At 37.1% G+C, this 23,308-nt stretch overlaps 1 protein-coding gene across 1 annotated transcript in view; it reads left to right on the plus strand.

The window, feature by feature from the left end:
* The window catches only part of lig (ubiquitin-associated protein-like lingerer), a 56,940-nt gene that overhangs the window by 19,278 nt on the left and 14,354 nt on the right, over positions 1-23,308 (plus strand). The window contains exons 7-17 of the mRNA XM_069319331.1: positions 1,990-2,138; positions 3,664-3,903; positions 4,655-4,933; positions 7,383-7,544; positions 8,740-8,880; positions 10,414-10,585; positions 12,759-12,891; positions 12,969-13,119; positions 13,796-13,921; positions 16,144-16,377; positions 21,063-21,197. Of these exons, the coding sequence (XP_069175432.1) occupies positions 1,990-2,138; positions 3,664-3,903; positions 4,655-4,933; positions 7,383-7,544; positions 8,740-8,880; positions 10,414-10,585; positions 12,759-12,891; positions 12,969-13,119; positions 13,796-13,921; positions 16,144-16,377; positions 21,063-21,197 (1,922 nt within the window). The remainder of the gene's footprint in view (positions 1-1,989; positions 2,139-3,663; positions 3,904-4,654; positions 4,934-7,382; positions 7,545-8,739; positions 8,881-10,413; positions 10,586-12,758; positions 12,892-12,968; positions 13,120-13,795; positions 13,922-16,143; positions 16,378-21,062; positions 21,198-23,308) is intronic.

The raw sequence follows: 23,308 nt of genomic DNA on the forward strand, positions 1-23,308 counted from the left end.
AGCAGTTAAACTCTCTTCTTGTTACCTCTCGCAAGTCTGCTGCAGATTTTCCTGCCTGGAAGAGTCACTGCTGTTGGGATACCATTAACATACTCTTATATTTCCGTTGTCAAGTTAGAACTCTGGACATTGATGTCACAACTTTCTAGCTTTGTGGTGCATTGGCTGACCATCTCTGTTAGGGAGAGAGTGGCTGGTTCAGAGGATGAAAGTGGCTTGTTCCCATCACAATAGACTTGATAATGGTCCATGACAGACCGAAATATCGTCTTATCTCGCAGAAATTTGCATTGATACACTAAGACCTAGGAGACAAATATTGACAGAGTTCATCTAACACTGTTGGGCGACACTCGAGAACATTCTTGCCTTCTATTAATTACAGTTGCGAAGGGATGGCATAGGCGGATAGTTCGTAATTTGGATGTTGATAAATGGATTGACACCTATTATTGAAGGCAATATATGAGCTTGATAATGGCTTTTTTGTATAAATTTATATTAGTATGTTCTTGTTAGAGATATGTTCACCATTGAGTGCCATTATGATTAATGCATTATGAATGTACAAATAGAATAATTGTTCTCATTGATACAAAAACAAAAAATATTACAAAACCAATGAATGTGGAAAAAGCACAAATTAAATTCAACAGAATATTACAAGAAATGTGAACAAAGTTGTAAATTTTTACTACCTTTTCTACTCGGGGTACAAAATATTCCACAAGAAGTGCGGGAACCATGTCTGACTAAGTAACCACATCATCACTTAAGCAATGAAATAAATGAGAAACTGCAAGAATTTAATAATAATAGCGACATAGAATATCCTGATATGGAGAAAAACTGTACAAGGCTCAGATATCAGGGACACGGAGAGAGAATTTGATGCAAGTGACAATGTTCCCAGCATGAGTCGTACTCCGCCACCACAGCACACGGCTGTAGTTTGGTGCATCTGTGCACATCATGCAGCGGGACCTCATATTCCTATCGAAAATGAACATGTGGAAAATTATTCATTTCAGGATTTATTGACAAGGATTCTGATAATGGCAATTTTTGGCAAGTGTTATCAGTGTGCATAGTGATAATGTAGCACTTTGCTTCGTCAGGTGCCGAGTGTGTTTGGGGCTAGGCTGTGCTTGGATCACTGTTTACAAGATCATCACACCCTCCAGAACTGCTAGTGGTTCATAACTGTGAAAAAACATGTAGATAGCTTCATGTAATGTATATACAATGTGATAAGGGCAAACAAAATTGTGTTTATTGTTTTAAGAATATAATATGGTGTGCATATTAGTGACAAATATATTTGTACATACCAATGTTCCATAGGTGCTGTGATATAAATTCTGCTATTGAGAGCCTAATAGATAATTGTACTGAAAACCATTGAATTGTATTGATACATTTAAAGTATCGTAAAGAACCAACACAGCTTTGTGTATTCAATGCACATGTAACCCTCCGGGAACAACCTCTGCCAGGGTGACCTCATGGAGTTTCCCTAGTAAGCGATCAAAATTTTATGCCGCCTTTGGGACATTACTGCACTATAGCTAAAGTGTGAATGACTTAGAAAAGTTATAATTTTCTCGTGATCAGGAATATATTTTAACAATATAAGAAAGCAAAATAATGATTTTTGAATTTTTTCTTACACACAGGAAATGGCTCTCAAAATGCATTCACAGTGCAGGGGCTAGCCCAACCTACACATGTGAAAAGAAATGAAATTGACAACATTTCAGATTGTTCTGAACCCTTATCAGGTCATGACATTGCTATGTCATGACCTGATAAGGGTCCAGGATGGACTGAAACGTCATCACTTGTTTCTTTTTGTATATGTAGGTTAGGTTATATTTGTTTCAGCCATGTTATTGTGCCTTATATTCTGTATAAGTAGTAGTATTGACTATATGCAGGGTTTTGATTGTGTAATTATCCTCTTTAGAATTGTGCTATTTTATCTAACAGGTCTTCACAGTGTGGTAACAAGCAGCCTAGCCAGCAGTATAAGCAACAACAGCAGTGTAATAAACAAAGTTGTTAGCTTATCATCTGTAAGCTCCACACTGCCTTCTCGTCCAAAGACGCATAGACCTCGGATACCCCAGGCCTCGAAGGTAAGCGGGGAAGCCCAAATACGGTAATTAAGTTATACTTAAAGTGCGTAGTATCTAAACTAGACCTAATCAGTCAGGCTGTGAGCAGCCCCATCAAACAGCCTTGTTGACCAGACCAGCAACCAGGAGGCCTAGTGGGAGACCTGTCTACAGGGACGTTGATTCTCAAAATCATCGACAGGTAATTGACCAGAGCTAGGTTATCTCTGATAGTGGAGGAATACTTTATTTTTTTTTTTCGGTTTTGTTTCTACTGGGTGATAAATTCTGTAGTGGGTTTACTTCAAACGTCACTTACTATTGCTCAATTATGGTGTACCTTTATTCCTCATTATTTTGTTTAGTGTTGCTTCTGGCTGATTGTCATCTCCTGTCCTTGGTCTCCATTCTGGTTTCTATATTTGTGGATCTGGAATGTCTAGCTCTGTTCCTCACACATTGTCACTTTCTGTGAGGCTGCTTCCTTCTCTGCCCAACCTGAGCACAAACTACTGCTCTTTCATTTCTCTGCATGTGACTGTGCAACATCTTTGGCTGGTCTTTTGCTTTTGTTGTTGCTCTGATGCCCCTCGTGACTGGTCTATTTATATGTGGCTCCTCAGTGCTTCCTTAGTCACCTCTTCTCCCAGTTCTCTCTACTTTCTCCATGAAATTATAATCTAGTACTGCCTATTGAAGCAGAGGTTCGTCCTGGTCATCTCGTCATTCTCACAAATGTGAAGCTGTACCAAGGAAAATGGATGAAAGTTCCTTAATTATTTATGATTGGCCATATCAGAACAGATAAAAATGCACATGGCCAGGACTAGTCCACACTGTGTGACCGTATGACTGGACTAGCCACAAAAAAAGTAGTCTTGTTCTGCTACCTGTAAAGTTGCACTGTGCATTATGTAGAAGAGGCAAAGTTGAGGCAGCTGTTGGCCAGCCACCATTCTTCTTGCCTCAACATGTGGCTGTATATTGGATCAAACTGTAACATTTACATGTTATTTTTAATCCATCTTTTACTTTATTTAGGCCGTGATAGCTTGGATATAAGTGTGATGGCTTGGATAAGCACTAACAACTTGTACACTTATATTGTCCCACTTCTATTCCAGTTATTCCCAATACCCATATACTAACGAGCCATTCTCTCTCATAAGTTATGGCGATTAAACGCTATAGAAATAGAACGCATTATGGACATGATGAGAATGAGGGATGTTGGATCACTATGCAAAGAGACATTAGTTTTTGTTTTTTTAATAATAAGGATACAAATGTATTTGATATACAGTATATCCATAATTTACATTAATTTTTTAAAGAGGTTTATGGGTATTTTCTGTTTAGTTGAAATCTCCCTGGAAATACAGTAGTAACAAAACTTTTATGCTAAATTCTTTTTTATTTTAAAGTGTTTGAGGCTTTTAAAACATTAAATTGTTTATCATTTGCATTAGTTCATCATTTGACAAAATGCTTTACATATATTCATTTGTATTATGTACAATGCCACTAACATTTCCTTTTCATTCAGATACCTCTATCTGCAGTGGAGATGCCAGAAGATGCTATGGCAGCATTAGATGTGCAGTTCAGTGGATTAGAATTTGGTACCGAGACCTTTGACTTTACTACAGATGTAAAGACAAGCCCAAGCAGTACAGGTCTTGTAAGCACTACACCTGTCAACACCCGTGACCCTTCTTCTACTCCTCCCGTCACCAAAGATCTCACTTCTGCATCTCTCTCGTCTTCCCTTCCACAATCTCAAAAGGTAGAGTACAGTATCTGTAATTTTCCTTGAAGAGCATTTATTGATTGTTGGGAAAAGAAGAATTGTGTACCATGTTACCTATGTAGAGGTCTTTTAGAGGCATGATTGAATTTTTTTTTTTATTTTTAAATTTTAAGAGGAGATCCAGTAAAACCTCTTTACTTGGACATAATGCTTTGCAACTAGGTATCCAAATTGTCTAAATTTTGAAGAACTTGCAGAATTTTGATCTTAAATATAATTTGTAATCTTATTTGTGTCCAGGTTACATTTGGTAGATGTAGATCTGTTATCAAAAGTTAAGAAAACCAAATTCTTAATTTGTATTCTGAATTGCTCATTTAATATTTCATTACTTATTTATATATTTAATCACCTTAAAGAGAAATGGTACGTGTGGCTTGAATAAAGGTTGTCCTAAAAAAAAAAAAAAGAGGTGCTACTGAGTATAGGGATGACAGTAAGAAGCTTTTAGGATGCTAACCAAAGTGAAATCATCTTGTATAACCTTACAAATGAGGTTTCACGTGCTGATTGTAATAACGGCTTCAGCTGTGTTCTTGCTTTTTGCTGATTGTGTAAAGGAAATGGCTATTGCCAGAAGTTACTTTGGTAAATGGCATTTCTGTGTGGCTTGCTTTTAACCCCAATTGATGGCCATATGGCAGAGTAACAAGCATGGAACCAAATGGTGATTAACTGAGTGGTCAGTGTGTTTTGCCTAACAATATAGTGGTACTCACTCTTGCAGCTTGGACCTGAGCCCATTCCATTCCCCACCTCTCAGACGAATGAGCGTAAGCCCGCTGGAGGGGCCTTCGTGTCAGGAAACCAACGTAGCAGTGCCAGCAACAGTGCTGCACCTCAGGGTCTGTCGGACCTGACCAAGAATGAGACTGGTGGTGGCACAGGTGGCCTTGGGAGCTTGGTGGGGTCAGCTGGTCAAACTTACCAGTCTTATACCAGCTCCAAGTCATCCTCATCCTTCCCATCCCCACCCTCTGCTCCCTACTCACAGACGCCTTCACAGGTAACACTATTGCCTGCCTTGCTGCACTTACAAACCTAAGATAACCATTTTCCTTATCTCTTTCCCAAGCATTTTTTTGTTAACTTTGCATATAATTGTATAGATACTAAAAATATTGCTTTTGTAAATACAAGACTCAAAATAATGTATACCATATCTGAAAGACCAATTTTGGAGTATGCAGTCAACATGAAAATTATAGTTTCTGAAGATTTTTAATTTTGTTAAGACAAGTTATTTGCTATCCTTCTAGTACTGTGGTTGAACTGAACTGAAGGAATTGAATGGGGAGGATAGGTAGAGAGGGTGGGTAAAGTCTGTCATAACTGGATAAAAGAACACTAACTGGGTATCGGGTCACATCAGCCAAGATATTTGGGTATTGAGATTGTGGGCATTGTCAAACTGTTCATAAGGTGGTGATAGAGACTAATATGGCTTATAAATTAGTGATATTTAACATGCTTCTTCAGTGCAAGGATAGTGAGTAGAATGCACTGTGGCGTAATGATAGCTCATTCGGCCTCCCATGCTTATCTTGAGGTTATCTTGAGATGATTTCGTGGCTTTAGTGTCCCCACGGCCCGGTCCTTGACCAGGCCTCCTGTTTGTTACACCCTCCATGAAGGGCAACCAATGGTTTTACACCAGAGCCAAGATTTGCACGAGGATAGCCAAATGTCACTCCCCTGAATGTGGACCGTATTGAGACATAAAAATAAGAATAGCCATAAACGAGAGTAACCCGAAAGTTCATTCCCACAAAAGTGCCATCCAAATGGCTACAAACGTTCTCGCCATGATATGAGCCAACTGCAGATGAGAGGGACCCACAACCCCTGGCTGGTATGGTGAGAGCTGGATACAAACTTTCAGCTAACACGAGTCCTGACTCATGTTAACAACTGGCAAATATTTTTTTCTAATTCTGTACTTTTTAAATTTTTGTTGTTCCACATTCACTACTAAAATGTAACAAAAATTGTGGGAGCTCCCAAGCACTGTCAACAGCTGATATATGGTTTGTGTGTATTGTTGTTCAAGCAAATTGTAAATTGAGACGGTAGGCTCAAACTACCGATAAACAAGTTCAGTATTTCTGTTTTGGATATAAATGGTGGGCATACCGAGAGAGCGACCATGACTAGTGAAAGCTGCAACAGAAATGGGGTTGGTACAAGAATTCAACCAACTACGAGCCATTTATTTTTATGAAAGGGAGCAGTAGAACACATGCAGGGTTTGGTGTGTGTGTGTGCAGCAAGAAATGAGATCTCATGGTCCTTTAAAAAATGAACTTGTGGAAACTTATACATATCCAGGATTTAGTGACCAGGATTCTGATATTAGAAGTGTTGTGGCTAGAGTTAGCAATGTGCACAGTATACCGGGAGGGGCTCTTGCTTTGTTGGGTGCCGTCGACACTTGACTAGCACATGGAGCTGTGCAGTGCTTGGATTACAAGATTACCAAACCCATCAGACTTGCTTAATGGTGCATAATTGTACATAAAAATGTGTATACAGTGTTATAACAGCAAAACCATTCATTTTATTAGTAAAAGAATATATTGTGTGCATATTAGTGGCACAAATACATCTCTACATTTTATACGTCTGTCATAAATACATTATATAACCTAATTGACAGCCAACTGCTTTATTGCACTTGAAACACACTGAATAAAGGCATTAAAAATACAAAGAAAATATAATATATTCAATGCATGAAGTTACAACTTTGTGCAAAAATATGCAGGGGCTAGGCTGAACTTTGATCACTGGGTACTGGATTATTACATCCACCAGAACTGCTTAGTGCTTCATAATGGTTCGTAAAAATGTAGATAGTTATGTATAATGTGTGTGTACATAGAGTAATAACAGAAAAAAAATAGTGTTTTATTGTTCTAAAAATATAATACAATGCACACATTAGCAACATTAATATTGAGCTTTCCAATGTTCTTCACATTTTATTACATATATTTCTCAAATGACATCCTATTGAATAATATTACTGTAAAAAATTAGTAAAAAAAAAAAAAAAAAAAGAATGTCACATTGAAATAGATATATAAAAATATCTTTGTGGTAACTCCTGCTCCACCTCCAGGGGCAAATGCTCCACGAATGCTCGTGAATTGTGATGTCATCACAATATTTCCTTGCTCCATCCACCATAGCCAAAATAATTTGAGTAATTTTTTTGTTTATTATGGAATGTATTTTAACTATAGAAATAGAATGAAAAATATTTCTGCATTGTTTTCCTGCATATTGGCTCATTGTTCAGTATAAATTGTGCAGTGCAAGGGTTAAATACAGTATTGAAGGTTTTTGTTCATCTGAATATAAATAGGAACTGTCTTGTATGGGCCAATAGGCCTTCAGTAGTTTTCCACTGTTCTTACACTCTTTATCTGATGAAATAATTGACTTTTCTACAGAACTCGTACACAAGCAGCAGTCAGCAAGTGAGCAGCGGGACAGGTAACAGTAACAATGGTGGTTACAGTAATGCCAACAGTGGCACAGGAGGCACTAACAGCAATACCAGTACCAACAGCAGCCAAACTCCAGGAGGCTATGGATCAAGTTTTTCTGCTCAGGTAAGTTTGAGGCATCTTAAAGTTTTAATTGTATGCAATGTAAATGATGTAATAGTACCTGTTGAAGATTCTGGGGGTTAATGTCCCCATGGCCCAGTCTCTTACCAGGCCTCCTGGTTGCTGGTCTGATCCACCAGATGTGGATCAGATCCACATCTGGTGGACTAGTTGTTGCTGATCCCAGTAAAAAGGTGAAGCCTTAGAAGAACTACTGGATTAACCAGTGAGTGAGTATGGCCAGAATCCATGGGAGCACCAGAAAACATCTTCAAGCTGAAGGGCATAGGAAGAAGAACTTGATTAAGAGACCACCATTCAGAAATTCCAAAGGAACCCTCCCAGATGAAGTACATTTCTTGAAAGCCTCGTAGAAGCTTGTGACTCCATGTGCAATGACCAGAGTCACCTGGAGCCTCCCAAACTTCTCACAAAGCCACAGGAGGAAAATCATAACTATTGCTCTTTAAACCAAGATCAGATGGAAGCAGAACAAACTATTCATTAGAATTCAAGGCAGACCAGTGTAGAATGCAGATTGAACCCAGTCAGAGATTGGTACTCAGAAGCACAAAACCCAAATAGCCACATACATACCTCTGCAACAAAGCTACGTGCCTCCTGCAAGCAGGAATATGACCAAAATTATAACTGCTTAGGTGACAACTGAAGATGTAGCTCAAGTCTAGAAGAAAATTGTCAATAAATGGCTTGAGTGATGGCGGAGGAGAGCACAAATAAACTGCTGTTTTAAAATCCCCAGCTGACCTTGATGCAGGCAGAAACTGGGCTTCAGCAATATGAAACATCCAAAAATAAGTAATTCATGAAAGTTCTGATATGTCTGGTGAAAAAGTGTTGGTCCCATGGTACCAGTACATAAATTATGTGAAGCCACTGAGGGAAGGGGCCCCTAGAATGAGGCATTTCTTTGTACTTATACTCGGCACTCTGCTGTTTTTACACATCCCTGCATAGAACCTATAATTCAATGCACTACAGTATGCAGCTATACTTTATATATATTAATACATCTTCAATACATCTTGCATTTTGCTTCAAAGCCATATCTTTTCAAAGCCCATTTGTCATTTGAATTTAGATTAACGTACAAATTTGCTCCTATTCAATATATAAATTTTTTGTAGGTATAGAAAGGTTACTTTTTATTTAATTTATATATTTAATTTTTCACCAGGCCACTGGTGCGGGCAACAGTAGTAGCCAGTACCAGAACAGCTATGTTAATGCCTCTAGTCATTCGCCTCTGGTCTCCATATCAACCCCTAAGACACTGGCTGGGCTATCAACTGCTCCCTCTGTTAAGGATACCACACAGGTACTTGTGATGCTTTTTGCACGGCTAAAGGTACTGTAGCTCAAAATAAGAATTAATGGCATCAGGCGGATTGATAGAGATTGGTTAGGGATTGACAGATATTTCAGTTATATTGGTTAAGGTTGAATATATATTGACAGATTTGGCAAAATAACTCTAGTGTTGAGACTTCAGTAATGCCTTATTTTAATTAAGTTTTTCTTTAGGCACTTGTGCATGTGCAATGCATGCCCTTTTTAGCTCAGTTGGCTCCTTACTGTTGTAACCCAGTGAACTGGAGAACTGTTTGAAATCTGGATAAAGGCATAAGTAGTTACAGTATTTAAGGGAACAACTTTGAACCTCTTAAGGTCAGGGCCATTAACATGCATTCTTTGGAAACTGAAACAAGTAGTGAGGAAGACAATAATGAAGCACCTAGGGAGAGCAAAGCTTTGTAACAAGGGGAGCAAACAAAGGGGAAGGTGTGTAGAAGGAGAACATTGTTTTAGAGGAGGTATGTCTGTGTTGTATAAACTCCGTCTTTTTTTTTAGGCTGCAAACAAATTTATATACTGTTCTACAAAAAAAGCTTGAGTATGAGATTAAGATAAGATTATTTCTGCCCAAAACGCTGCACGTACAAGTGGCTTTACAAGATTGTAATTACTATGCTATGTATCCTCACAATCCCAATGTACTTTCTTGTATATATATAAATAAAATAAAATAAAATAAATTAAAAAACTAACTGCATTAACTAGAAAGAGACTGAATTGGGTAAGGGAGTACCTGACTGACAAGAAACAAAGCCAATGGAGTGAGCTTGTACATAAATGTTTATAGATGATAGTTTAGCAATCAAAAAATTAAAGTCTGAAGACTGTCCAGTGCTGCAGGGGGATGCTGAGGAAACTCCAGGCATGGCTAGACAAATGGATTTTAGTTTAACAAGTATATGGTAATAAAGAAGGAAGGTGCGAGTGAAGATCAGAAGGAACCTATTCTTTGTGCATAGCAGTTACAAGAATTGGATAACAAAAAAAAAAAAAAAGACGAGTATACATATAGTTCTACGTAAAATTCTAACATTTATACCAGACATGTATGTAAAAAGGATGACATCAACTCCATATTTGAAACTGAATGTGATAGCATGATGTTTCTATATTCTTTTTATGGTATTTTTACTCGGGCAAAATTTGTTGGGGGAAGGTATGGCAAGATTTCACACAAGTATCTCACTTGGACCACTTTTGTCAAACAAGATATATTATCGTGCTGTACTTACATGACTAGGCCATAGTTATTATTTTAAAATGTTTTCTAAAAGTTTGTTCAAATGTTATGATTTTGTAATAAACTGTAGTACTGTACTGTATTTGAAGACTGAATGTGTGCAATTTCTTAGTCTGCACAGTACGAAAACATTTAAATTATAATTAAATTGGCTGCTTTTGAGCAACCAAAGTTTCTTGATGTGGCATAGTCATCAAAATCTGAAAGAAGAAAGAATGTTTTGAAATTAAATCAAATTTGCCCAATTTCCTGCAGAGTTACGGAGAGCAAACGTCAACGGGGGGCTCTGCGTATTCCAGTACTTTGTCAACCAGTGCATCGGTTAGCAGCAACAGCACTAGTAACAGTACGGGTCCTGCAGTTCTTTCAGCTTCACTAAATTCAGCCACTTCACATCCTGTCCAACCCTCGAAGCCTTCAGTGCCAGGTTTGTGTCACATCTCCCGGGTTCCTATGATTCCTCATGGCAGTTGTATGTGTATGATGATAACATTAAACAAGTTAATATAGATGATCTCTTCATCTTAATATTTTGCGTAATTTTCTGCTAGATATAGACTACTTTTTATCTAATTTTCTTGTTTATATTTGATACAATTACTGTATATTACATTACATACTACAGATGTTAATGTAGTAAGCACTAAACACATTAGTTAAACAGTTAAACTGAAAGAAAATTGTGTAGTCATTTTTTAATGTTGAATGCTTGTGTTCAACATGCTATGTCTAATCATTTAACTGTTTGTATACTTTCCAAAATGCATATTTAACCTCAGTATTCTATATTGTGTTATATTATGTTGAAATATGTTCCCATAATTTAGGAATTTTTTAGTGCTGGCTAAGACCACGAAGAATTATAGCAAATGAGTCTTACAGTAGACAGTAGTGGGGTTTATTATAACATTATTATTATTTAGATTTGTTCAAACTTAGCAGCTCCTTCCCTCTTAAGTATAATTGTTAGCCCAGAGCTGTCCCTGTGTGTTTTTCATTGTAAATGCTCATTGTAAACACTCGAGCTATCTTCCCATAGCCTTACATCCTCCCTGGAGCTTCCCATTAAGGGGTTATCTTGAGGTTATCTTGAGATGCTTTCGGGGCTTTTAGTGTCCCCGCGGCCCGGTCCTCGACCAGGCCTCCACCCCCAGGAAGCAGCCCGTGACAGCTGACTAACACCCAGGTACCTATTTTACTGCTAGGTAACAGGGGCATAGGGTGAAAGAAACTCTGCCCATTGTTTCTCGCCGGCGCCTGGGATCGAACCCAGGACCACAGGATCACAAGTCCCGCGTGCTGTCCGCTCGGCCGACCGGCTCCCACAACAGATATTTACTGATGAGGCTCTAATCTTATCCCACACGTTCATACCGTCAAGTCTTGCCACCACTGTAGTGTGTTGTTCCATGCAGTTTCTCATTCTTCAGTTTGAGCATTTCCTGACATTTCCTTGGTGGAACTTAGCTTCATTCATAATCTTCCTCAAAGATCACTATCAACTCTCCTTTTGTTCTCGTGCAACATTCACACCTTGATTTTTACTCTTTTACCTCTTGGATTCTTAGGAGGAATCAGCCTTACACTACATGTGATCACTACATTGTCTGATCACTGCATGTGATCAGACAAACCTCTAGATTTTCCTCACTGCTTTTGTATCACATGTGTATGTGTGAACATAAGCATGTGCAGAGATTAAAGCAGAATGACATGACTGAAAACCCAATATCTCAACCCATGTGTGTGAAATGTTCTTATGTTGGCTCAATGTTTGTGCTTTATTTCTTCACCTCTTCCTCTCGCCTACTTTCACCTCATTTTTCCTTTGGCCTTGTAATGACTCCCTCTCTCACTATGTCATTACTTAAAGGTCTGGGATGGACTAAAATGTGGTCACATTAATTTTGTTTTTGTATCCAAAGTTTATTTCATTATTTATACTTGAGCATAATTCTCTCAATATGTTAGTTATCCTATAACTCCTAGTTATTATACTGATCACATTCTCTGAAGCTACCAGGTGATGATGGCTGGGTGAATTAGAACTAAGCGTTGTTCATCTTATTCATTTTCTTTAGGGCCTGGGGTTTGTTTTGTCTGTCACTGATTGGTTTTTCTCAGTTTTTAGTTGCCCCTTTAAGCAACACGCTCCCTTTGCCTCCTTTAGAAAGCCAAACTCAGCCTGATAGGCGAGAGTGGGTCTCGGAGGCTTGGCACGATCTTAAGGTTTAGCACTATCAGTGCATAAGTACTGGATAATTACTGAAGGGACATTTCCAGAAACAATCTTGTTTACATATGTACTGTACTCCTTTCAATCCCCTCCTATCATTTTTCAAGTATTCCCTCTACTTCTAAATACCTCTTCATGTTGTGTAAAATCCATGTGGATGTGGTTTGCTTGCAATTACTGTAGTAAGCTGAATTATTAAAATGCTGTGTAAACCTCGTTTTGACTGAAATATTTTGTTATATAACAAAAATAATTTACATTTGTCTCTTATTTGGCTCGATCTCTCTGAGCTTGGGTTACACTTACATTTGGCGAGAGACATAATCTTGTTTTAATAAGAATTAAATTGGTACTTACTTTGCAGGTAAAGTTATAAGTGGCTTGGGCAGTACTGTGCCTCCTGGTGTACACCAGCACCAACCACCGCATATGCATCAACATCAACAGCCACAGCAGCAGCATCACCAACAGGCACAGCAACACCAGCAGCAGCAACATCAGCAGCAGCAGCAGCAGCAACAACAACAACAGCAGCAACAGCAGCACAGCAGCAGCAGCAACAGCAGCAGCAAGCGCAACAGATGATGGCGCAACATTCACAATATGTTTCCCCACCTGCGGCAGCACTTCAGGGTGCCCTTCCACCAGCCTTTTACACAGGACTTCAACAGCCTATGTATTCTCTTGAAGATTTCCAGCTGCTGCAGCAGCGAATGCCACACATGGTATTACAGCCATTTGAGTTTTTCTCCCGCTCATTATCTCTCCTTCCTCTCCAATTCATTACCCCCTTTATCTTTAATTTGACCTCAGACCTTTGATAGACCTCACTATTTCACATAAAATTAACATCTCTGACAAAATTTACGTTTTCTTTGTGCAACCACTTGGACTGTATAGTTGGGCTCTTAAGTCTTGCTTCTTGCAGGTTGTGTTCAATCCTCGACAGTCCAAGGGGTTGAACACCGTTCCTTTCCTGTCCTCTTAAATTTTTATCCTGATATCCCTTCCAGGTGCTTGTATAGTTGTACTGGCTTAGTGCTTTCTCCTGATAATTACCTTACCATCTCTCCCCCCAGAACTGTTTTCAGCTAGTCTTCATAATGCATTCACTCATTTCTAAAAGAACTGTCATTGGTATAAATTATATTTTACATACTGGTACTCAAATTAGGGCTGTCACTAGGTTTACACTTTTCTGTCATTCTAGCCTTGACTTTGGAACAGCTGATTTCAGTACTATATAGGTTAATTATTGACAACCAGAATTGTTTTAATCAAAATTTAAATTTATTGCATAATCACCTATTTGTATGTTTCATATTAGAAATTGATTTTGAAATCAAAGAACTATTTGATTTATATCAAACATGTAAACATTAAATTTCTTTTATCAACTAGCAGGCTCCAACCAGCTTAGCTACTGGGCGGGATGGGAATATGACATCAACTGCTTACTCTGTTGCTGATGCCAAGTTCCGCACAGACCAGAATTCTTCACCAGTTCCCTCCACAATGAATCAGCAAGTAAGTAATTAAGGGTACATAAGAAAGTATGATTTGTTGACCCTTTGTACAAATTAAATGTACAAATTTGAGATTCTCAAATGTTTTTGTATCTTTGTCTATGCACGAATAAGTTGGTCAATTACAAGAGACAGTTCAACTGTGTTAAGTTATCACAGGCGGCCTGAACTGCTGTTCTGGTACAGTATATCTTGTGCAACACATGTTTTCCCACTTCCTGTTTTTACCCCATCACTCCCTTCTGCTTCCTAGTTGTGCTGCTTGCTCAAACATCACATTTCCTCAGGGATCTTGGGGTGTTGTGAAGACCTTTGAAGTATGAGTGAAATAAGAGTGTATTGACATGGCTATATATATATATATATATATATATATATATATATATATATATATATATATATATATATATATATATATATATATATTATATATATATATATAATATATATATATATTATATATATATATATATATATATATATATATATATATATATATATATATATATATATATATATATATATATATATATATATATATACATACATACATACATATACATACATACATATATACATACATACATATACATACATACATATATACATACATACATACATACATACATACATACATACATACATATACATACATACATACATACATATACACACGAGGAAAAAAATATAGTTCCAGGAGTGACCTAGCTATTGTACCTGTTTCTTTTGCACTTCTGGTATTTAAGGTTCTTGTCATATTTACTCTTGCAGCTGTGAATGTTGCTGTCACAACCTTTGGTTGAAGCTCATGTTACTTTTTCCCACACCACTGTATGTCATGTCATGTCAACAGGTAGACGCTAGATGTGCAACCTGTGTCCATGGCATAACAGCTTCACAGCAGTAAAGGTTAAATATTGTTTGCCTACACAAGGGAACAATTGCTATGCAGCTACCTCAACACTTGTGGGTGTCTGTTCAGTACAAGGGAAGTCGAACACAATGCGAGATGCGCTGATCTCTTAATTGTGTATAATTGGTCATGCTACACAAAATCACTGTAGAGGAGGGATTCTGGTAGTGTTGGATTTGTGCATCATATTTTATTTGTGATTAGGCTAGATTTTGATTTGATAGCAAAGGATTACAAGAGAGGGGTTTGTAAATAGAGAAATATAGAAATCATAATCAGGTATTCGCGAATTTATTTTGCATGCTCATATTCATATTGTATATAAACAATGGGTAACATTATATACACACTTCTACCTTGGTAAATTGTGTATAAAATACATAGTTACTCATCAAAATTGAGTGACACTTGGTAAGTGTCACTTTGTGTCCCTGATCGTTCAATGCCGATGTAAGAGACGAGGTTTTTCTCTAAATCTCTTTGGCTACAACTAGTCACCTGTACAGAAGTTATCTAGCAGGTGTTATTTTGCAATCACTTGTATGTCCTCCCTGAAAACTTTACACAAAAGCTGATGCTAAACAGTTCATACCCATTAATTCATATTCAAAATACATATCAAATATGTATTCATATTCAAGTACTTTACATATCCACTACTTGCTCTTTCTCCCACTTCACAGTCATCACCAACTAACTAAATTTTATATATATATATATATATATATATATATATATATATATATATATATATATATATATATATATATATATATATAAAATATATAATATATATAAATATATATAAAATATATAATAAGATATAATATAAAAATGCACCCCTTCTCCACAGAACGTGTAATGACTCGATGTACTGTATTTTTCTTAAGTGGAAATGTTAATAAGAAAAATAACTGACCACCTTCCCACCACCTGATAACCACCCCTCTTTTTAATTCTCCTTTAATCAGTCTGCTCGTTATGCTGTACTCCTTACACACTTAATCAAATAGTACTTTATTTTTGTACACTATATTAAATTTCTTGTTTTGAAACACATGATTGGAGAAACAGGGTGTAGGTAGACAACTCATTGTTTTCACTCAACTATTAAATGTCATGCTTCTGTTTTAGCCTATTTAATTAATTGTTATATTGAAGCATCTCCACTCCTTGAGAGTTGGAAACAGGATAATGATGATGATGATTACTATTCTTTGTAGACTATTATGATTTACATAGATACTGTAATAGATTTTAACAGGTGTGATTGCTTTTAATGTATATTTTATTATTATTTTATTCTTTAGGGTGCACAAGCTGGTGGTACTTACATTACGGCGACAGGCAATGCAGCAATGCCACCGTTTTATATGTACCACAACATGGCAGCTGTTCCGAACTCATTTCCTCAGTATGGTGCTCCAACTATCATTCAAATTCCTCCGGTCACCAACACCCACACAGGGACAAACACGAACCAGTTTCCTGCTGCACCCAAATTACAGTATGGCACTGGGAACTACTATGATAATATATCACAGGTAAGACCTTGGTCTTCTCTTACGATTTCTGACAGGAGAAGTCTGAGGAATGTAAGCATGTTGCTGTCTCTCCATCCGTCTGTTTGTTTGTGGACGGTAGTTGTTATGTTAGTTTGGGGTTATAAGTCGTATCTTGGCAGCTCCAGTTTTATTAAGAGACTCATAGAGTTCCCACATAAAAGAAAATGTGTATTTTGTTTATTTTTAAGACAATGTGCTATTATTTTCCTGGAGTGGAGGAAGTATTTGGAATGTGTTGCACTCGTTCATTGGGAATTTTCTTCAAGATGGAAATTTAGATATGGAAATATGAAGCTAACAGTAAATTAAGATGTTCTGTTAAATCTTTGTTAGATGAAATGACTTGAATTAAATCTACTGACTTCATATCTTTATATCATTGTCAGTACATTGTACTCTGTAACCTACATCATGGAGTTCATTCCCTATCAAAGCAGGTTGTTAAAAGGATTCAGAGACAGTAACATGATTAAAACCAATTTTTTATTTTTTTTATAGTGCTTATACTGTAATTATATCCATATATAGTGGTCACTTGGTAATCCAGCTCAATTGAGATCACATCTGTTCTAGATTATATGAAGATCTTGACTACCCGGAGGTCACAGACTTTTATGCTGTTTAGTACTTGCCTTAAAATTTTCTTTTGTCTGTCTTGGCAGTTTAATATTTGCCAATACCTTGGTTTTTCAGGAGCTGCAGACTATGACATTCGCTAGTAATTGCCTAAGTGTAATTAGAGGCTAAGAACTCCATTTGTCGTGTTCTTTGTAATTTTTGTCATATAACACTGAAACTGCTGAGGGTTTTGGCATCCACTGCTTTCTCACTTACATTATTCAAACCATCTAGCTTTGGATAGTTGGAAGTTAACAGAGAAAATGCTGGAAACTTGTTTCTTCATTATTTGTGTGTGTATTGATGCATTCAAATAGACTCTAATATACCTTTTATTGGGATGTACCCTCTCCCCTTTTTTCTCCAAAAGGTGGAAGGCATGCCATAGGGGAGAGCATCATTAGCATTGCATTATCTGCTGTTACAGGGCAAATAGTGCACTATAGAGTCGAGAGTGTTGACTCTTTAACAGATTCATCTTACTGGATGAATAAATATTGAAGCCATGCAATGGAATTGAACCTACACCCCTGACCACCTCAGGCACGAACACTATTGACTGTTTGCGCAGTGTTACAGATACTCTTCTAGCTGGTGCGGCAAGCACCCTATAAGTGGATAGCATGTCGGTTTCATTCTTGGATTCACATATGTAAGTTGCAATTGACCTTAGCCTAGGTATCCAGGTATGCAGAAGTGTGCAGTGTTCAACTTTCACTTATCCCTGTTGTATCCAAGGAGTCTGTCACCTGTCGTGTTGGAAGAGTCATCTACCTGTCACCTCTGTCGTGTCCAAGGAATCTACCTGTATCTATGGACACATGATATCTGTAGATAAGGCATGTTTCCTTGTGTTAATCTTTTAATCCGTTGGCTGCATCAGTATTTTTTATAAACACCTTTATAATTGGGGGTCAAAATTCAGCCTACCCCCACCCCCTCTTTATTTTGTTACATTTCTACTTAAAACACACTTCTCTTTCCAACTTTGCCATAATAAAATATTGATTGTGGAAACACAAATCCTCTACATTTTTTTAGGGGGGGGGGGGGTGGATGGAATCAACTGCCAGTGGGGTTGATCTCCATTTTATAATATAGAATATGGCTAGAGTACCTAAAATAGGCTGTGTGTGTTCCCAAATCATAACATAATACTTTTTTTTTAATTAAATGCAACCAGTACTCGTCAAAGAATATTATTTTTGTCATCTTTGGGTTTCTTTATTTTTTACCTAATTTCTTAGAATTCAAATTCTAATTCATTATATGATTAGTTTTGTCAGGGGACAGGCAGCCTGTGTATGTATATTAGGCTGGTATCAAGGACCATCCTCCTTAGGTCGAACTACTGACCCTCCCCAGGATAAAACTCCACAATAGTTGACTAACTTCGGCATATCTTTTTTACTGCTAGGTGAACAGAGGCATTAGTTGAAATGAAACTACCCATTTATTTCTGTCCCACCTGGGATTTGAACCCGGTATTCCCGATTGAGGGTCGAGAACGATCCCAACTCTTCCTCCAAGATACATTTTATAAGAAATAGATTTACTCTATACAGTGTACATGAAAATGAAAATCATTAACACAATTTAGATAGTATAACAAATATAAAAAATTATTTAGCATTAATATATAGTGTTATTAAACTGTATTGGGCCATTCTTATTCCAAATGTATAGCATGTATAAATACTTTATATATATTAATTCTAAATAATTGTTCTGACTTGTTTTACTATTTAAATTTTGTTAATGATTTTCATTTTCATGTACACTGTATAAAGAGTAAATCTCTTTCTTATAATAGATTTAGGACAAGGAACTTGGTGTATTTTAGTTTCAGATTGGAAGTGAAATGTATTTATATCATTTGCTATAAAATAAATTTGAGTATGAGGATATTGCATCAACAATACACTCCTCCACAGAGACCTTGCGATAAACATGAGAAAATATTGAAGCCGTACCATAGTATCGAACGCATGTTTCTGAACTCCTTAGGTGTACACATGCCCGACTGCTCCAAAAGTCTATTGGGTTCTTGTTATTTCATAATGATTCAGTACACAAGTTTGCATGATGCATCCAGTTCGGTGCATCTGAATGATAAACACAACTAGTTTAACAAACAATCCTCAGAAATGAGAATTTTCATTCTACTGACAATTTTGTACTGAAAGTGAACGTGTTTGGATAATGAAGGATTTCAGTAGTGTGAGGTTCGTGCCGGTGAGGCAGGGCTGTAATTTTTCTTGGACACTATACAGACTTTACAAAGTTATCTACAAGAATTAGGAACTATTCCTACAAAAAGTTAGAGATGCATAGAAATGCAGAGTAAAGCATGAGGGAACATAATTGAAGTGTATATATGGATAAAAGGATATACTCTGTTGATTCATGAACCCAAGTTAGAACACGATAATGACTTAAAATTGGATAAGTTAAGTTGTCTGGATGTTCCTTTGGTAGTAAGGTCATTTTTCTATATTGATTGAATACATAGACTGCATCATGTTTTGTTGCGATTGGACTGCGTCGGATTTTGTTGTGGTTTCTGTGTCTTAAGACTGGAAGCACTAAGATCAGGACTACCAAGTGACCACTATATATTAACATTTTATTTTGGTCTCTGCTTTCTTTGATCATTGTTTTTGTAATAGTTGTTTTATGCAAAGTACAGTTGTAAATTTATAAGATATTGTTCCATATTTTATAAGTAATTTATTGTCAGAGACATTAAAACTTGACAGAGTGAAGGCCTTTGATATTTGTCTTACACTTAACAGTTGTTATAAGTACAAGTAGATAGATTATTTAATGGCATATTTTAAACTAATGTAAAAAAAACACATAGTTTGTAAAGTTGGATTAAAGGTACCTACACTGATGCAATACTCACTGGCTTCCTCTTACATAGTGAAACTATAATACAAAGAGGCTAGGCAAAAAGTAGGACATTATGTAGGGATTGGCTAATCACCCTTTAATGAGTTACAGCACTAAAGGAGAAGTGACGTGGTTAACCTTCTGGTGAATTAATTAGGTCACTAGTTGTGGGAATGACATCATGACTGGTTATTTAACACCATAAGCCTTGTCATCACACTTAGTGGTGTAATCCTTGTTAGGGGGTGATTTGCCAGACCCTACATAACTACATTTTGTATTAGCCTTTTCCTGTTGTACTTTTGATATTGAAGAAAGTGCCAGTGTTTGCTAAAGTTGTTTGCAGAAATGTACATTTTGTACCAACGGTTTAGGTTAATATTTTAACATCATTGTTTCATGTTTAAGTTGTGTGTTTTGTATTATCTTTACCTCTTCCTCTCCCACATCATATTCTTTTTTCTCTTGCCATTCTTCATCCCTTCCTTTCTTGTCTTATTCCCCTCATATTCCACTCTTTCCTCTTATTACCCTTTCCTGTTATTTACTTCCTTCCATCTTTATATATTTTTACTCCTGTCCTTCCTATTCTTGTCAACATCCAGCCTCTCCCTCTTTCTTCCTCTCTTCTACTTCCCTTCTCTTATTCCTTTCCAACTTACCCCCTTTTTCGGTCCCCTTTGCCATTCTCTTATTTTTTTCATGCCATTTCTCCCATGTCTTTCCTACTTTCAACAGACTCTTTAACTCCTGTCCACCTCCATCCCTCTAATTTCTTTCCAGTTTTTGGTCCCTCTTCTCTAGTACCTCTCCTATCCCCATTACCTTTCTTCTCACCTCCATGTATCCCTTCCTATCTTCTTCCTCTCTTACCTTTATCCTCCTCTCCTTTCTCTCCACTCTCCCAATTCTCTTATGTTGCCCCCACCTCTCCCTTCCAGTCCCCCTTCTCCTTTGCCATCTTGTCCTCCTCTCCCAGGTAGACAATTGCACATTGTTAGATCATTGAAGATGTCAAATACTTTATTTTCTAAGACATTTGTCATTGAATGTTTAAACTTAACTACCATGTATTGATTTAACTTTGATATCAATGCACAATTTCTTCTGTATGTGTGAATATGGCAGAGGTTGATTACTTTGGTTTTTAGACTCAGGACTTCAAGACTGGTTACGGGTCCGCGACACAGAACCAGAATAAAGCTGGTGGAGCAACAACTGGCACAGCCACGAATTCAGGCACTGATCTTGGAGGCTATAAGAACCACCTTAGTAAAATGGGAAGGGTATGTAACCATGTGTCCATAAATAATGTTGTACTGTTCAAAGAATAAGTCACGAAAATGTGGCTGAAAATTAGACATCTAACCCATACGCGCAAAGAGAGAGGAAGTGACGACTTGATGATGATCCAGGATGGACCAAAATGTCGTCGCCTCCTCTCTCTTTAGACGTGCGGGTTTAGTGTCCAATATTGTACTTTCTTTTTAGTCCCTAGTTATGTGCCATAAGCAAGCATGGTAAGTAATTTGTGTTATTAAATCAGTGAATGTATTTTCTAGATTGTATATTACAGCATAATGGGGAAATGACAGATAACAATTATAAATAAGAGAGCAGTGTGTATGTGAAATAAGATTATAGTGAGAGAAGTGGAGTTAGGGTGGAGGGAAGGGACAAGCAGGGTCTTACCTTGAGGCAATTCCAAGGATCAGTGACTCAACTGCCCAGTCTCGCTCCACAAATATTCCTGTTTTATGTCAGTAACCTTCCTGTCAAGGCAGGATAACATGACAGTGTTTGTAGACGATACTAAATATACGAGTAGGCAGAAGACCAGTGATTATGTGATCCTAAGGGTGGTCCTGTACAGAGATCAACATATGTAAAGTAATGATGTTTGGGCGACGGGGAAGGTTGCCATCACGGTAATTAAGGGAAGCAAGTGGGAAAGAATCAAAATTAAAAAAGGAACTAGGCATAGATATAACTCCAGTTTAACCTTAGAAGCACACATCACTTTACCTGCATAATTGAAGCTGGCAAATATATCGATGGCAACTAGGAATGTAAACGAGGAATCTGAGAATATTATACTCGGCACACATTAGATCAGGACTAGAATATGTAGCACCAGCATGGAAACACACAACATTTCAAACCACAGACAATGGAGAAAGTCAAATTTATGCTTCTGAGACCATTACAAGAGATGAGCTGTGAACAAGTAGACAGAAATCAGTCTTGTTGGTTTTCTGCCTTAAAATAAGTTACTTGTTTTCTTGTCTTTTGTAATGTTTTTATCAATGTCAAAATTGTAAACGAAAATGACTTATAATTTAATAATTTCATTCGGTATCATTTCATAATGGGCCTTGTCATTTATATTATACAGTACACAATATAGACAATATTAGGCTTTTGTTAGTATCTTTGTCTTGAATAAAGGAATGATGTGCTTGAAACTTTTCATACAAAGTCATTATCAATGTACAGTCATTCGTGAGTTTATGAATACATTCTTTTGAAAAAGAATATGATCATTTAAAGTAAAATGAAAAATACAGTAGATAATGAGTCTTTCAGGTTGAGAGATAACAGAACAAGGTAATCTGGCAATAGATGAAAACACAAAGAAACTAGAAAGATTTAAGAAAATACTTGTGTTCAGTGAGGGAAGTAAACAAGTGGAATGCTCTTGAGGCATTATTGCTGTAAACAGTCCACTATTTGCAACTTGAACAGCACTTAGGACAGAACACTGTCATAACCCAAAACAAAGTTAAAAAAAGGGTTCAGAGGTATGAAAAAAAAAAGTACTTTTTCATGGTCAGAGTAGTTAACAAATAGAATGTATTAGGACGTGATTTGGTGGAGGCAGACTCGATACACAATTTCAAATGTAGATAAAATAGCCCAGTAGGCTCAGGAATCTATTGACCAGTTGATTGGTAGTCGAGAGGTGGGACCAAAGAGCTTAAGCTCAACCCCCCCCCCCCCTCAAGCACAACCAGGTGAGTACAGAAACAGTGTAAATGTACCGGGTGCAATAACTATAAGGTGGTTCTCTAGAACTAGATCTCTCCCCCCATAGGCACGGCTAGGTGAGCACACCAGTCTTTACCTATTACATTTCCTTAACTTATTAGATTTTTATACCCGTTACATCATTTATTTTGTGTAGTAAGGTATGCTGGCCGAGGGATTCCTTTCTCTGTTGCCCAATTGCAAGTGAAGCATGTCTTAAGCTTTTTCTATACAGTATTTAAAATTATTTGTATAATAATTTTTGGTTCAGTTTTGAAATAAAGTAAATGTTTCACTGAGAACACAAACATTTTACATGGTGAAAGGACTAATAAACAGTATGGTTTGTTTAACGGATTAGGTCCTGTGC

Source organism: Procambarus clarkii, chromosome 92 (assembly GCF_040958095.1).
Source record: "Procambarus clarkii isolate CNS0578487 chromosome 92, FALCON_Pclarkii_2.0, whole genome shotgun sequence".
NCBI classification, from domain to species: domain Eukaryota; kingdom Metazoa; phylum Arthropoda; class Malacostraca; order Decapoda; family Cambaridae; genus Procambarus; species Procambarus clarkii.